At 36.6% G+C, this 17,012-nt stretch overlaps 1 protein-coding gene across 7 annotated transcripts in view; it reads left to right on the plus strand.

The window, feature by feature from the left end:
* Positions 1–17,012, plus strand: part of ICA1 (islet cell autoantigen 1) — an 80,247-nt gene that overhangs the window by 22,285 nt on the left and 40,950 nt on the right. For all 7 annotated transcript variants that reach the window (XM_058181532.1, XM_058181533.1, XM_058181534.1 and 4 more), the window contains exon 7: positions 8,856–9,054. In XM_058181532.1, coding sequence (XP_058037515.1) covers positions 8,856–9,054 — 199 coding nt within the window. The remainder of the gene's footprint in view (positions 1–8,855; positions 9,055–17,012) is intronic.

Below are 17,012 nucleotides of genomic sequence, written 5' to 3' on the forward strand. Positions count from 1 at the left end.
TAATTACCAATAATAATATAGTTTCCACTCGCAATATTATTACTTTCCCCATCATTTCAAATATCATTTTCTCCAATTGTTGCCAAAACTTTTAACCTTATCACATTTATACCACATATGTTCATAAGTCCCCAATTCCATCTCACATCTCCAACATTTTTACTAATTTTTTATCCATTTGTGACAATTTTACTGGAGTCAAATACCATTTCAAACAACTTTATAATTATGCTCTTTAATCCTTATAGATAAAGTTCTCATAATTCTACTATTCCAATTCACATTCCAATCTGACTCTGGTATTTCAATATTAAGATCTTTTTCCCAATTTGTCCTCATCACTCTTTGTAATTTTTCATCAAATTTATAATCTTATAAACCCTACTAACGAGTCCCTTTAGCCCAATTTCATCTTTCATAATCCGAGATACTAAATATTCAAATTCAGTTTCACATCTATTTATCAAATAGTTTTCCTTAATTTTTTATCCATTTTCTATCTGTATTTTTCAAACCAACTTAACCCTAATTTTTCAATAATTTCTTTATTCCTCCTTTCATTTTCCATAACTTTTATCCAATCTCTAATAATTTCTATATTTTCCTCTTTAATCACTTCATTACGTTTTATATTATTTTTAATCGCCAATTTTCCAATTGTCTCCCCAAAAGATTATATCCGAATTAAAATTTTAACAAATTTATTCCACATTTTACTTAATCCTTTAACCAATAACTTCTAATTACACATTTTGAATTTGCTTTATCTAAAAACCACCTTGATCCAAATTTCTCTATATCCCTTAACTCTAAGTCTCTCCAATAGTTGTCTTCACCTTTAAATATTTTTACCACTATCCGGATACCATACGCACAGTAATAATTAAATAATTTGGGGATTCCCAATCCACCTTCCTTTTGATTTTGATACCACATTTTCTTCACTAATCTAGGTCTCTTCCCACCATTACAAAATTTATCCAATTTTTTCTGATATCCTTCAATATCCTTCTCTGTCAAATTTAACGGAAGCATCTCGAATAAAAAGTTAAACTTGGGCAGCAACATCATCTTACACATTACAATTCTACCGAACCAAGACAACTTTAACATTTTATATTTGTCTATCTTCTTCTCAATTTCATTAATCACCACATCATAATTAAGTTTTTTCAATTCTTTAACCTTGAGTGAAAGCACTATACCCAAATATTTCAATGTATTTTTAATCCTTATCCCAAATTGCTCTTGCATATTCTCGCACTCATTTCCATTACTATCCATCAATAATTCTGACTTTGACCAATTTACTTTCAGACCTGTCATTTCCTCAAATTCTTTCAAATGCTTATATATCTTTTTCAGGTCTTTCTCTACATTTTTCAAAATAATTAAAGTATCATCCGCATACAAATTTATCTTATACCCCTTATATCCTTCTAATTCTTCATCTTTTTCTATCATTTTTGTCAAAATTTCCATAGCCAATAAAAATAATGTTGGGGACAAGGGACATCCTTGTCTCGTACCTGCTTCTAATTTTATCTCTTCAGTTAATATTCCATTCACCTTCACTCTTGCACTGCTTTTTTGATACAATTTTGAAATAACATGTATAAACTTATTACCGAAGCCTAAAGCCTCCACAATTACTTTAATAGTTTCCCATTGTACGGAATCAAAAGCTTTAAAAATATCCAATGATATTATACCAATTTTATCACCATTATGTTCAGCTACATCTATAATATTTAATACTCTTCTAACAATATCACTCATATATCTACCCTTCACGAAACCTACTTGGTTGTAACTTATATATCTATCTATAAATCTATTTAATCTATTACTTATAATAGCAGTAAATATCTTTGCATCCTGATTAATTAAAGAAATGGGCCGATAGGACTCAATCCTTTCTAAATCTTTATCTGGCTTAGGAATTAGGGATATCACCGTTCTATTCCATGACGAAGGTACTTCTCCACCATGTAATATTCCATTAAATAATTTTTGCAATCTTGGTATTATTAATTCTTTAAATTCTTTATAGAACTCAGCAGGTAATCCATCCTCACCTGGAGCTTTCCCTAATTTTATTTTTTGTATAACTCCATTAATCTCATCTTGTGTTATGTCTTCTTCCATCAATTCCTTATATGTTTGATCAATTTTCACCACATATTTTTCTAAATAGCTTTGCAATTTTCCCCGATTAACTGATTTCTTTGAATATAGATTCTGAAAAAAGTTTCTAACCACTTCACATTTCTCTAATTTTTTATAACATCTTATACCTCTGTCATCTATCAAAACTCCAATTTCTCTCTTCTCTCTTTTATTTTTCGCCATCTTTGCCAATAACTTAGAATTTCTGTTACTAAATTCAAAAAAATTCCTATTTAAATATCTCAAATTTCTTTTTACCAACTCTGTATCCTCTTCTATCATTTTATTTCTTAACATATTAAGCTCCTGAAGAATTTTTTTTTCTTTAGTAAGCAAAAATTGATTTTCCAATTCTTTAATCTGGTTTTTATCTCTTTCCATTTTAATTTTATAATTTTTATATTTCCTACTTGATAATTTAATACTCTCCCCTCTAAACACCGCTTTCATCGCGTCCCAAACAATTTCAAATTTAACCTCCCCGTTATCATTTAATCTCCAACTTTCCTCCAATTTTTTAAGTATCCATTTTTTATCCTTTTCATTTTTATACAATTTCTCCTCATATCTCCAATAGCTTCTTTTTTTCTCAAAATTAAAATCTAAATCCACCATAACTTCTGCATGATCAGAATCTTTAAAAATTCCCACATCTACCTTATCCACATTATTCAACAAATCTTTAGAAAGAAAAATATAATCAATTCTAGAATATGTATTATATATCTTAGAGAAAAAAGTATATACTCTTTCAATTCCTTTGACCTCTCTCCACACATCCACCACGCCGTTTCGAAGCATCCACGTATTTAAAATCCCCATTTTATTTGCTCCTCCACAGCGGTTGGGGTTAGTACTGTCTATTTTATCTCTGATTAAATTAAAATCCCCAGCCACAATTACTTTCCCTACACTTTCCTTCTCCAAAATTTTTGTTATTTTTTCAAGAAATTCTCTTTGTTTTTCATTCGGTAAATATAAATTAACAAGTGTCACTTTTTCCTCATTAAGATTTCCAACAATTATTACATATCTTCCATCCTCATCCAAAATTACCTGATGTTTTTCAAAATACACCCTATCTGATATCAGTGTTGCAACCCCTCTGGCTTTTGAAGTTCCAAATGCTTTTTCATATATTTGCATACCTTTTATATACATTCTATTTGAATCTTCAGATTTCTGATGGGTTTCTTGTAGAAATAAAATATCTGGTAAATCTCTTTTAATCTTAAATTCCAATCTTCTTCTTTTAATCTGATTCCCTGTACCCTTCACATTCCATGACATTATCTTTATAACTCCCATTCAAAATAGAAATCTTTCAATCCTATCCCCGCATCTTCCTTTCTGAGAAAGGAAGATCTCTAAGAGGTTAAATGACGTTACAGTTTCATAAATCCATGAAACAAAGATGCTAAACTTTCTTAATCTGGATATTTAGATTTGGAAATAATTCTGGATAGAGATAAGGATAAATTTTCTCTTATCTAGAAAACTATTTACAGTTCATCATAGAATCATAGAATAACAGAATTGGAAGGGACCTTGGAGGTTGTCTAGTCTAACCCCCTGCTTAGACAGGAAACCCTACACCACTTCAGACAAATGGTTATCCAACCTCTTCTTAAAAACTTCCATTGTTGGAGTATTTAAAACTTCTGGAGGCAAGTTGTTCCACTGATTAATTGTTCTAACTATCAGGAAATTTCTCCTTAGTTCTAAGTTGCTTCTCTCCTTGATTAGTTTCCACCTATTGCTTCTTGTCCTACCCTCAGGTGCTTTGGAGAATAGTTTGACTCCCTCTTCTTTGTGGCAACCCCTGAGATATTGAACACTGCTATCATGTCTCCCCTAGTCCTTCTTTTCATTAAACTAGACATACCCAGTTCCTGCAACCATTTTTCATATGCTTTAGCCTCCAGTCCCCATATTATCTTTGTTGCTCTTCTCTGCACTCTTTCTAGAGTCTCCACATCTTTTTTACATCGTGGTGACCAAAACTGAATGAAATATTCCAAGTATGGCCTTACAAAGGCATTATAAAGTGGTATTAACACTTTATGTGATCTTGATTCTATCCCTTTGTTTATGAAGCCTAGAACTGTGTTGGCTTTTTTGGCAGCTGCTGCACACTGCTGGCTCATATTTAAATGATTGTCCACTATGACTCCAAGATCCCTCTCACAGTTACTACTATTGAGCCAGGTACCACCTATACAGTACCTGTGGATTTGGGGTTTTTTGCCTAAATGTAAAACCTTACTTTTTTCACTATTGCATTTCATTTTGTTAGATAGCACCCAATGTTCAGATCTGTCAAGATCCTTCTGTATCTTAAGTCTATCGTCTGGAGTGTTGGCTATTCCTGCCAACTTGGTGTCATCTGCAAATTTGATGATTCCCCATATGTCCCTTCGTCCAAGTCATTGGTGAAGATGTTGAAGAGTTCTGGGCCTAAAAAAAAAGCCTTGGGGTACGCCACTGCATACTTCCTTCCATGTAGATGTAGTTCCATTGAGGACTACACAATGAGTGCGGTTGGTCAGCCAGTTACGAATCCATCTGGTGGTGATGCTGTCTAACCCACATTTTTCTACTTTATCTAGTAATAGGCTATGGTCTGCTTTATTAAATGCCTTGCTAAAGTCCCAAGTAAATTATATGGACAGCATTCCTTTGGTCCACTAATTTTGTCACTTTGTCAAAGAATGGAATAAAATTAGCCTGGCATGATCGGTTTTTGACCAACCCATGTTGGCTTTGGTTATTACTTTGAAATACTTTAGGATGATTTCTGAAATGAAATGCAGCCAACTTAAACTGCCTCCCTGTATAGTATGAAACTTTGTTAAAAATAATTATTTAGCTCATCACCTAATGGAATGAATTCTTACTAACAGAGAAGAAATTATAGAGGGAGTTGAAGTTGCAGGAACTTTGGGCGAGAGTGACCATGTCGTATTGGAATTCAATATAACGCAATAGAACATAATCAAATTTTAAAAGAGCTGATTTCAGCAAACTCAGGAAGGATGAAAAAGGGGTGAAAATCTTAAAGGGGAAAACAACCCAAGAAGCTTAGGAAACTTTGAAAAATATGATTATAAAAGCCCCATCCATCGCAATACCACGAAAAAGAAAAATAAGAAATCCAAAAGAAACCATGGTTGCATAAAGAACTCTCTAATAAACTGTAAGACAAAAAGGATAAGTATAAAAAATGAAAAGAGGACACATAACTAAAACAGGGGGACGCGGTGGCTCAGGGGCTAGGACGTTGAGCTTGTCGATCAAAAGGTCGGCAACTCAGCAGTTTGAATCCCTGCCGTGTAACGGGATGAGCTCCCATTACTTGTCCCAGCTTCTGCCAATCTAGCAGTTTCAAAAGCACGTAAAAATGCAAGTAGAAAAAATAGGGACCACCTTTGGTGGAAGGTAACAGCGTTCTGTGATGACGGAGACGTCTTTGGACAGTGCTTGCTCTTCGGCTTTGAAACGGAGATGAGCACCGCCCCCTAGAGTTGGCAATGACCAGCACATATGTGCGAGGTAAACCTTTACCTTTAACTAAAACAGAATACCAGCATATAGCACAAATTTCTAAGAATGAAGTCAGGAAAGCTAAGAGTGAGAATGAACTAAGATTTGCAACAAATGCCAAAAATAATTTTAAAGGTTTCTTTCAACATGTAAAAAACAAGAAAAATGTTAAGGAAACAATTGTTCCACTAATTTGACAAAGTAGACCAGAATCTACTTCTTGATAAGTTAAAAAAATGTGGGATAGATAGCAACATCACCCAATGGATTCATAACTGGCTGACAAACCATATTTAACATGTAGTCTTTAATGGAAATATATCTACATGGAGGAAAGTAAGTAGTAAGGTACGCTAAAGTTCTGTCTTAGGCCCAGTACTCTTCAATATCTTTATTTAGATTAGGAAATAGAAGGGGAACTCATCAAATTTGCAGAAAACACCAAGCTGACAGGAATCTCGCAATACCCCAGAAGATAGGCTCAAGAATCCAGAACGGGGTGAAATGCTCCTGGTTCTGACCGGATCACTGATCCAGTAGTGATGGCGGGTGGTTCGGAGAACCAGTAGCAAAAATACCCGCCACGGCCCCCCTGCCCATACCCAACTAAGCCGCACGATCATCAGAGGTTTTTTTTTTACTTTTAAAAGCATTTTTTCTTCAGCCGAAAAAATGCTTTTAAAAGTAAAAAAGTAAAAAAAAAAGTCTTTGATGATCGCCCGGCTCAGGTGGGATCGTCAGAACCTTTTAAAAGCATTTTTTCTACAACCTCTTCGGCCAAAGAGATTGTAAAAAAAATGCTTTTAAAGGGTTCTGGCGATCAGGCAACTCAGGTGGGATTGTCAGAACTCTTTAAAAGCATTTTTTACAACCTCTGGCCAAAGAGTTTGTAGAAAAATTGCTTTTAAAAGGCTCCTCTGGCGATCCTTGCTGAGTCAGCCGAAGGAGGTTGGACACTAAAATATATGAAGAACAGTTGCAGGAATTGCTATGTGTAGTCTAGTGAAAAGAAGAACCAGGGATGACATGATAACGCTGTTCCAGTATTTGAGCTGCCACAAAGAAGATGGGGTTCAACCTATTTTCCAAAGTATCAAAAGGAAAAACAAGAAGCAATGGATGGAAACTATTTCAAGGAGAGAAGCAACCTAGAACTCAGAAGAAATTTCCTGATAGTGAGAACAATTAACAAGTGGAATAGCTTGTCTTCAGAAGTTGTGCTCTATCACTGGAGATTTTTAAGAAGAGATCAGATACCCATTTGTCTGAAATGATATAGGGTTTCCTGCTTGAGGTGGGTATTGAATTAGAAGAGCTCCAAGGTCCCTTCTCTATTATCATTAACCTACTATGTTAATTCAGTGATATGTTCAACTCCTATCCTAAATACTATATTTAATATCCATCTATTACTTAAGGGACGCGGTGGCTCAGGGGCTAGGACGTTGAGCTTGTCGATTGAAAGGTCGGCAGCTCAGCAGTTCGAATCCCTAGTGCTGCCGTGTAACGGGGTGAGCTCCCGTTACTTGTCCCAGCTTCTGCCAATCTAGCAGTTTCAAAAGCACATAAAAATGCAAGTAGAAAAAATAGGGACCACCTTTGGTGGGAAGGTAACACCGTTCCGTGTGCCTTTGGCATTGAATCATGCTGGCCACATGACCACGGAGACATCTTCGGACAGCGCTTGCTCTTCGGCTTTGAAACAGAGATGAGCATAGCCCCCTAGAGTCGGCAACGACTAGCATATATGTGCGAGGGAAACCTTTACCTTTACCTTATTATTTAATTGGAAATCAATCTAAAATTTGGTCTAGGTAGGTATGTCACTATATTGTAATTAATACGGGATACATTTATTTGTATCCTGCCTTTATTATTTTTACAAATATCTCAAGATAATGAATATATCCAACACAACTTCCCTTTTTCCCCCCACAACAACAACAACCTTGTGAGGTTAACGGGTTGAGAGAGAGTGACTGGCCCAAAAGTACCCACCTGGGTTCATGGCAAAGGCAGGATTTCATGATTTCCCATTTTCTGTCCTGGTGAAAGAAAGATTCAACTTAAAAAAAAAACCTGTAATAAGGATTAATGAAATGATAGAGATGGTTAATACAATTTATTAAAAATAACATATTTAAATAAGATTAATAAAATAATGATTACTAAAATATTCTTGTAGCACAAAAGGTTCAAACCAATTTGATATATCTGTTAATACTTGAATTGAAATGCTTTAAAACTACCAATATTAGGCAAAATCCACTGTTTATAAATACAGGTAGTCCTCGACTTACAACAGTTCATTTGGTAAGCACTGAAAAAAGTGACTTATGACCATTTTTCATGCTTATGACTGTTGTAGCATCTCCATGGTCACATGATCAAAATTCAGATGCTTGGCAATTGACTCATATTTATAACAGTTTCAGTATCCCTGAGTCATCTGATCACCTTTTCTAATCTTCTAATAAAAGTCAGTGGGGAAGCAAGATTCACTTAACAATGTGTTTCTAACTTAACAAATGCAGTGATTCACTTAACAAATGTAGCAAGAATGGTAAAAAATCAGGTAAAACTCAATGCTTAACAACAGAAATTTTGGGCTCAATTGTAGTCATAAGTCAAGGACTACCTGTAATTGTGTGTTCACTTAATCAACGCTACTTACATTTGATTTATATTGTTTAGAGAAAACCCATAATATATTCACTCTAAAGCCAAAATATTTTAAAGATGACATTTTATTCACTTCAAATAAAGAAAGAAAGATGTGTGTTGTGTTTGGCAATTTACCTTTTGAGGTCAATTTTTAAGAATTCTGAGATTGAACAATCAGAAACTCTTCATATACTTTTAATCCTTTATAATTAGTGTGTTATGATTAAATGTACTTAATTCAAGGCAGCAACTCTGAAAGCATTGGAAGTAATTGTGAGATTGTGTTTTTATTGTGAAAATTCTATTTTCTATACTGTGTTTTGAAATGAGACTTGAAGATCTACAGCTGTTCTAATTACCTTTAATATGTTTCATATATTAAAAATATAGTTCTCATATTTTACGAGCTTGTAGTCAACTTCAAAAAAATAATTCTGAGGCAGCTGCCCTAAGCCCACATATTTATCTTTTTGTTATAGACTGGCATTGCGCACTCCTTTGTGCAGACTGTACCAAGAAGTGGAGACATTTAGATACAGAGCTATTTCTGATACATGGTTGACAGTCAACCGAATGGAGCAATGTCGGACTGAATACCGAGGAGCTCTGTTATGGATGAAAGATGTTTCTCAAGAGCTGGATCCTGATCTTTATAAGCAGATGGAAAAATTTAGGAAGGTATGAGGTTTTCCACAATTTGCTAAATAATAGTCAACGGTGATAATAGATTTGATTCTTCTAAGAAATATATAATTTACTTATTATTTTCTGTGTATGAGAACAGTTCTGGTCAAGAATATTTTTGCCTGCTAAAAGGGTAACAACAAATGTATTTTACCAACTTCAATTACATATGGTGTGTATGTGCGTGTAAATATATTGATTATTAGCTCATTTATAGGCATCCGTCTGATGATCCTAGATCAGCTGCTTGGCTTTTTAAAGGAAAGGAGGATGTAAATATTTTAACTAGATACCATAAAGAGGATAAAAATTACCAATGTTACCTATATAAATTGGCTGTTTTTAAACATTGTTTGGCCAAGTTCTACCAGCCTCTCAGTTATTAAAGACATGCATGGATAACTTTAAGGAAGGATGACCATGTTTCATTATAAATTTGTTGCACAGTCAGACAGATGTTCAGATTGAATATGGCATTTTTATCCGCTAATCAAGTTCTTCCTAAGTACCTGGAATAGGCAGATGTGGATATTTGAAGGTGAGAGAGAGAGAGAGAGAGAGAGAAAGTTTTTACATTAGTTTCTTTTTCTATTCCATTTAATTAAATAAAGGCAAATAACTGTTCTTTTCTTTTTTTAAGTAACAATCCAGTGAAAAGTTCTATATGTTTTTAAGAAGCTGCTTTATGGTCTTTAGCAGTGAAAAAGTAACGATTGTGCCACTTTCAAGGTATCTATCAGACAATTGATCAGATTTTGCTTTATGGAAAGCTAAAATGACTGGATGACATATAATACCCCTTTCAGAAACTAGGAAGGTCTTGGTCTGGTTAGTGTTTTGACACTTGTTAGAATGTAGATAAACATTTATGCTCTTATTGCATAATGGAGGATGGGGTGGGAGATCTAAGGTAGTCCTCTGTAAGGTACCCCATGTGCATTTAATGAACCATGTTTCAGTTAGAGACAGGATGATTTCTCTTTCACTTAACACTTAACCAGTTTCATTTAACATCCCCCTGACATATAGTATGATCTTAATGGACATGTTCCATTGCTATCATATGTTGAGGACTGTATTGAATACCTGTGTTGCAATGTTTGATTAAATATTTAATATTAGTTAAAACATTCAAGTTTGACAATTATATATATTAAATAATATTTCTATATGATGCACTTTTGAGAGATCTTTTGACAAATTAATACTGAAAGTATTAGGGAACATTTAATTACTGTATTTTTTGCTCCGTAAGACACACATTTCCCCCAAAAAATCTGTGTCTGTGCGTCTTTGGTGAATAGCAGCTGGGCCGCGGCCGCAGGATCCTTTTACAGTGCTGAACCCTGCCTCTTCTGTCTTTGTCATTGCCCACATCTTCTGTCTCTTTTCCGCAGTGCAGGAGTCAATAGGCAGAGCTATTGGACACTTATCTGAGGTCCTCTCAGGCTCCACCTGAAATTTTTATGTCTTGTTTTCCTCCTCTAAACCTCTGAGTGTCTTATGATCAGGTGCATCTTATGGAGCAAAAAATACAGTATATACTTGTTGATAATATTACAAGAAATGAAGCAATTCTAAATGCTGCCACTATATGGTAGTATTTTACTGACTACTTCAGTATAAATTGAGGATTTTTGTAAATCACAAGAAACACAGTACAGACCTTTTTAATCAAACAAAGGAATACATCTGTAAATTTATACAGCAGCGTCTAAAATTGAGTAACCATGTTGAAATTATCTTTATTATATGACACAGATATAATGGAAATGTGGGCAATAAGTGGAATTTGTATAGTATTATATTTATAGAACATTTTAGTACTGGTGTCTTTGTGACCATTTCATTGTTTAAATGTAAATATTTGTTATTTTTAGGACATTTAATCATATAAACACTAGCTGGTATAGACAAATTCGTTAGACAAATTATTGTAAATCTGTGAAATAATCTAACAGAAAGGTGGACCTAGATTTAAATGTATTTAACTATATTCTTGAAATTATTATTTACGAATGAATATCTGAATATGAAATTATTATTTACGAATTAATATCTGAATGCAGTGATACAGTACATATGGGTTTGTCATAAATATATATATAGAGAGAGATTAATAATTATCTACTAAAACTGTTTGGGACATGTAAGTCACCATTAGGATTTTCATGGAATGAGACTTTTTTTTGTGAGATGCTATTTACTTTATGTTCACTATTCCATATATTCCCATAGTTCAAGTATTACGTTGGGAGCTTTTTATCTCCAGTTTGTTATCTAATAATAAAGGTGTTGGGATTAAGAATTGCTGTAGTGGTGAATATCTGTAGCTCGGGTATAGACTGAGGGTGGAGGTTTGTTCTCTGCGCTTCTGGGTTGGTTTCTGAATGTTTCACTACCAGGCTAGGTAACATCTTCATGCAATTGAAAACCAGAATCCATGAACATCAGATGGCAGTCAATTGCCATGATCTCAAATCCCTAATCTTTACCCACCCAGACACCAAACAGCACCAATTCAATACAAGAATCATTGGTCATGCTACCACCAGCCACAATCACAACGTATTGAAGACTGGCACTCCACAAGCAATTGATCCACATTTGACACATTGATCCACAACCAGCCTACGAACCCCTCAGAATTCAAACCAACCGCACAGCCAACTAGAGACAGCACCAACCATTAACCAACAACCCAAGCAACCCCCCCACCAGCACCACCTCCAAGGAACCCTCACCTGATGTGACATTCCCATCACAAGACTTATCATAAGATCCTAATCTGATATGACCCACACTTGACCCATCACAAGACCCTCACTTGATGCAACCCATACCAGACCCTCACCAGATATGACTTTCACCTGATCTGCCCATCACAAGACCCACTGACCACACAATGTTATCTAGCCCAGTAACGAAAAGTTCAGAAGCCTACCCATAAACTCAGAATGAATCTCCACCCTCAGATTAAGAATTCTCAGTTCTATACTATGCAATTTTTCTATTTGAAGTTTATGATTTTATTTATTTATTTATTTATTATTTAAATTTATATACCGCCCTATCTCCCAAAGGACTCAGGGCGGTTCACAGGCATATAAAACATCAATATACAAAATTAAAATAATCTTTAAAAAACTTATTCCAATGCCCTATTATTAAAAATGATGAACATTTCTATACCAATGTAATTTTTACTATTAAGCTTTTTGGAAAATTGGAAATTAGATATTTATTTTATATGTTTGTGTGTGCAAGGAAGGGGATTTGCATATAGCTAGTCAATACCTAGTGGCATTGAGGGAAGTGAGGCGTTGCTACGCCTCCTCCCTCATTGCGTCGGCAGATAACAGCCCAGCCACCCTGTTTCGGGTGACTCGTTCCCTCCTTCACCAGGGGGAGCGGGATGACCCGCTGCAGGGACGTGCTGAGGAGTTTAACGGTTATCTATACGATAAAATCGTTCAGCTTCGGGACGGGTTGGACCAAAATTGCGGTGACTCAGGTGAGACGCCCGAGGGTGGTCTTGGTGACATTGTTTGGGATGAGTTTGACCCTGTGGCTCCCGAGGACATGGACAGGTTGTTGGGTAGGTTGAATGCCACCACGTGTTTACTGGACCCGTGCCCCTCCTGGCTGGTGCTGGCCACTCAGGAGGTGACACGAGGCTGGCTCCAGGCGATTACGACCGCTTCTTTGGTGGAGGGTGTCATTCCGGCCGCCTTGAAAGAGGCGGTGGTGAGGCCCCTCCTTAAGAAGCCTTCCCTGGACCCGGCTGTTTTAGGTAATTATCGTCCGGTCTCCAACCTTCGCTTCGCGGCGAAGGTTGTAGAGAGTATGGTGGCATTTCAGTTTCCCTTACACCTGGATGAAACTGTCTATCTAGACCTGTTCCAGTCCGGTTTCCGGCCCGGTTACAGCACGGAGACGGCTTTGGTCGCGTTGGTGGATGATCTCTGGAGGGCCAGGGATAGGGGTTGTTCCTCTGCCCTGGTCCTATTAGACCTCTCAGCGGCTTTCGATACCATCGACCATGGTATCCTGCTGCGCCGGTTGGAGGGATTGGGGGGGGGAGGCACCGTTTATCGGTGGTTCTCCTCCTATCTCTCCGACCGGTCGCAGTCGGTGTTGACAGGGGGGCAGAGGTCGGCCCTGAGGCGCCTCACTTGTGGGGTGCCGCAGGGGTCGATCCTCTCGCCCCTTCTGTTTAACATCTACATGAAGCCGCTGGGTGAGATCATCAGTGGTTTCGGTGTGAGGTACCAGCTGTATGCGGATGACACCCAGCTGTACTTTTCCACACCGGACCACCCCAACGGTTATCAAGTGCTGTCCCGGTGTCTGGAGGCCGTACGGGTCTGGATGGGGAGAAACAGGCTCAAGCTCAATCCCTCCAAGACAGAGTGGCTGTGGATGCCGGCATCCCGGTACAGTCAGCTAAATCCGCGGCTGACCATCGGTGGCGAGTCATTGGCCCCGATGGAGAGGGTGCGCAACTTAGGCGTCCTCCTGGATGTCTCTGGAAGATCATTTGACGGCCGTCTCCAGGAGAGCGTTCTACCAGGTTCGCCTGGTGTGCCAGTTGCGCCCCTTTCTGGACCGGGATGCCCTATGCACGGTCACTCACGCACTCGTGACGTCTCGCCTGGATTACTGCAATGCTCTCTACATGGGGCTCCCCTTGAAGGGCATCCGGAGGCTACAGTTAGTCCAGAATGCGGCTGCGCGGGTGATAGATGGAGCCCCTCGTGGCTCCCGCATAACACCCATCCTGCGCAGACTGCACTGGCTACCTGTGGCCTTCTGGGTGCGCTTCAAGGTTTTGGTGACCACCTTTAAAGCGCTCCATGGCATAGGGCCGGGTTATTTACGGGACCGCCTACTGCTACCGAATACCTCTCTCCGACCCGTGCGCTCTCATAGAGAAGGACTCCTCAGGGTGCCGTCAGCGAGGCAATGCCGTCTGGCGACGCCCAGGGGAAGGGCCTTCTCTGTGGGGGCTCCCACCCTCTGGAACGAACTACCCCCCGGACTTCGTCAGCTTCCGGACCTTCGGACCTTCCACCGCGAGCTTAAAACATACTTATTTAATTGCGCAGGATTGAGTTAGATTTTAAATTTATGGGTTTTAAATTGGATTTTATTCTTATATTTTTAATTATTGGGCTTTTAGAATAAGTTTTTTAATTGTTTTTATATTGTATTTATGTGTTTTTTAAGTGCCTGTAAACCGCCCTGAGTCCTTCGGGAGATAGGGCGGTATATAAATATGATCAAATAAATATAAATATGATCAAATAAATAAATATTTTGACCTTCTGGGTTGTAGCTGAATGGTGGAAAATACTTAGAGAACTTCTGTTTTCCTTGTCTACATTGTATCAGATTAGAATAAATACCCCAAAGGTATAATTTCTTCTTTTATCTACTTGTTCTCAGTGGTAATACAGATAATCCTCAATTTACGACCACAATTGAGCTCAAAATTTATGTTGCTAAGTGAGAAATGTATTAAGTGAGTTTAGTCTCATTTAATGACTTTTCTTGCCCTGTTTGTTAATTGAATCATTGCAGCTGTTAAATTAGTAACACGGTTGTTAAAAGAACGTTGCAAAAGGTAATCTCAGGACCCCGGGGCACTGCGACCATCATAAATGTGAGTCAGTTGTCTAGCATCCTAGTGTAAATCATGTGACCATAGGGATGCTGCAATACTCGTGTATGAAAAACAGTCACTTTTTTCAGTGCTGTTATAACTTCAAACAGTCACTAAATGAACTGTTCTAAGTTGAGGACTTCCTTTATATCATATGTAGTACATCTGAACGATCTTTTTGTTATTCTTAGAGATGTTTCTATATGTTCCCTGTTTAGTCTCTTTTCTGATACAAAGGATATCTTCCTCCAAATTTAACATTAGGGTAACAAACTATAAGTATTACTGAATAGGGAACATTCAGGTGATTAGAATTTGTAATTAACTAGAAAATTTAGCATCTTTATTTCTGAAAAAACATTATGCATGTCTGTTTTTATGTACATCAGTGAGTAATATTCTTTGCTCTGTTTGTTCCTAATTTTACTTGCCATCATCAATTTAGATTGTTATGTTTCCTGTTACTTGAGAAAAACTTTCAGATGGAAATTTGTTGTTTGAACCAAGCTGCCATCAGCTATGTCTACAGAGTAAAAGTAAAGGCCTTACGCTGTTTTTTTTTTCTATTTGTAAAATTTACTTTTTTCTCTCCTGTATCTTTCAGGAAGCCATTTTGTTAATAAGCTAATGAAATGTTTGGGTGGTGTCGCAGTATGTAGCATTTTACATTTCACATTGATAACAAGACCCAAAACTATGGAACCATAGTTCTGTGCGAGTATTAAACTAATTTTTGACATATATTTCATCATCCTAAGAATTTCAGTACTGTCATTCCAGAGATTCTGAAAATAGAATTGGGAGCACTACATAATAGGTTCTTTTATGCTGCTGCTGTTATTTTATTCTTCATGTATACTGAACTATTGCTACTTTTGGTACTATTACGTATAAATCTAAAGATTATTCTTGGAAGATTATGAAGATATTGTAAAATAGAAAATATATGAAAAAAATGGTGAAAAAATATCTTGTGCTGTCAGAACGTTGAATGTTGATGAAACATGGGCCTTTGGAGTCTTCTGTAATACTTCATCATGCCAGTATTAAAATAAGCAGAGTTATATGCAAACTTGCAAAATGTATGCAAGTTATAAAATGTTATTTCAGTACAAAAAAATAACGACCTGTCCTCACTTATGACCATCACAGCATCAATGCTTAACAATGCATTTTTCAGACCCAATGGTGGTTATAAATTTAGGACCATCTATATTTCCTTAATGCCATAAATAAAATTCACAAGTAGAACAATTTTAAAACAATTGTTCAATTTGGTAGCAATGATAAATTTCAGAAATATGTCTATGTAGAAAGTCTTCCTAGCCATAAAGTCACATGCTACTTAGAGATAATATACTCTTTGTTACAGTGTACAGTGTACAGTGAGACTAATCTCACCATTAGTCAGGTAATGATTTCTACATTGATTTGCATTGCCTGAATGGACCTTCTTAGTAATCAAGAACAATTATCCATATCTTTAACAGTGCATTAGTGTAAACTATAGAATAAAAGGTACCAATGACATATTAGCTTCCAAGGATAAACCTGCTACCTTTCTTCTACAGCAGCAGAAAAAATATATACTGTGTATTCCCTTAAAATACATAAGGAAACATTTCATTTTGATATGTAGTCCCTATGTATTATATTAGTAAGATGCAGTGATTTAAGCTTTTGATTATGTTTGAATTAAAGTGTTTGTTGTAGGTGTAGTGGCCTTAAGAGTGATGGTGGAGTTAAAATAAGAGGCAAGAAACACATGAAGTATAAATAGAATCACTAAATAAAACAGGCAGTTAAGAGAATCCAACTTGCCTTCTAATAAAACCATCTGAAGGTTTTTGTAAAAACAGCTTTTTAATAAAACCACATTTATCTCTGTTGCACTCTTTTTAGCAGTAAATTTTTCATTCCTTATCTTTTATGAGAAGATTAAGCATTTCAACTAGTAGGAGAAAAATTTAGCAGTTATCTTTGTTGTCTTAACAAATAAGCTGTTCCATGATTCTTTTTTTCCAACCCCAATCTTCTTTCTAGCTGCAGGTGATATTTTAGACTTATTTATCTCAACTTTATTATTTTTATAAATGATTCAAGGTGGCGAATAACTGATTCTTCCCCTCGTCCACTCTATGAAGTGGCCAGTTGTGTTGCAATTCCTTCAGAATTAACTTCAGATTTCAAAGAAAGGGCAGGAATGAATGGTAAGACTGGCCCTTTGGAATACCCTGTCCTCTAAAGTGAGAACTGTCTCCACCTTCCAATCTTTCAGTAAGAGCCT

The sequence above is a fragment of the Ahaetulla prasina genome, chromosome 4, assembly GCF_028640845.1.
Source record: "Ahaetulla prasina isolate Xishuangbanna chromosome 4, ASM2864084v1, whole genome shotgun sequence".
Taxonomy (NCBI): domain Eukaryota; kingdom Metazoa; phylum Chordata; class Lepidosauria; order Squamata; family Colubridae; genus Ahaetulla; species Ahaetulla prasina.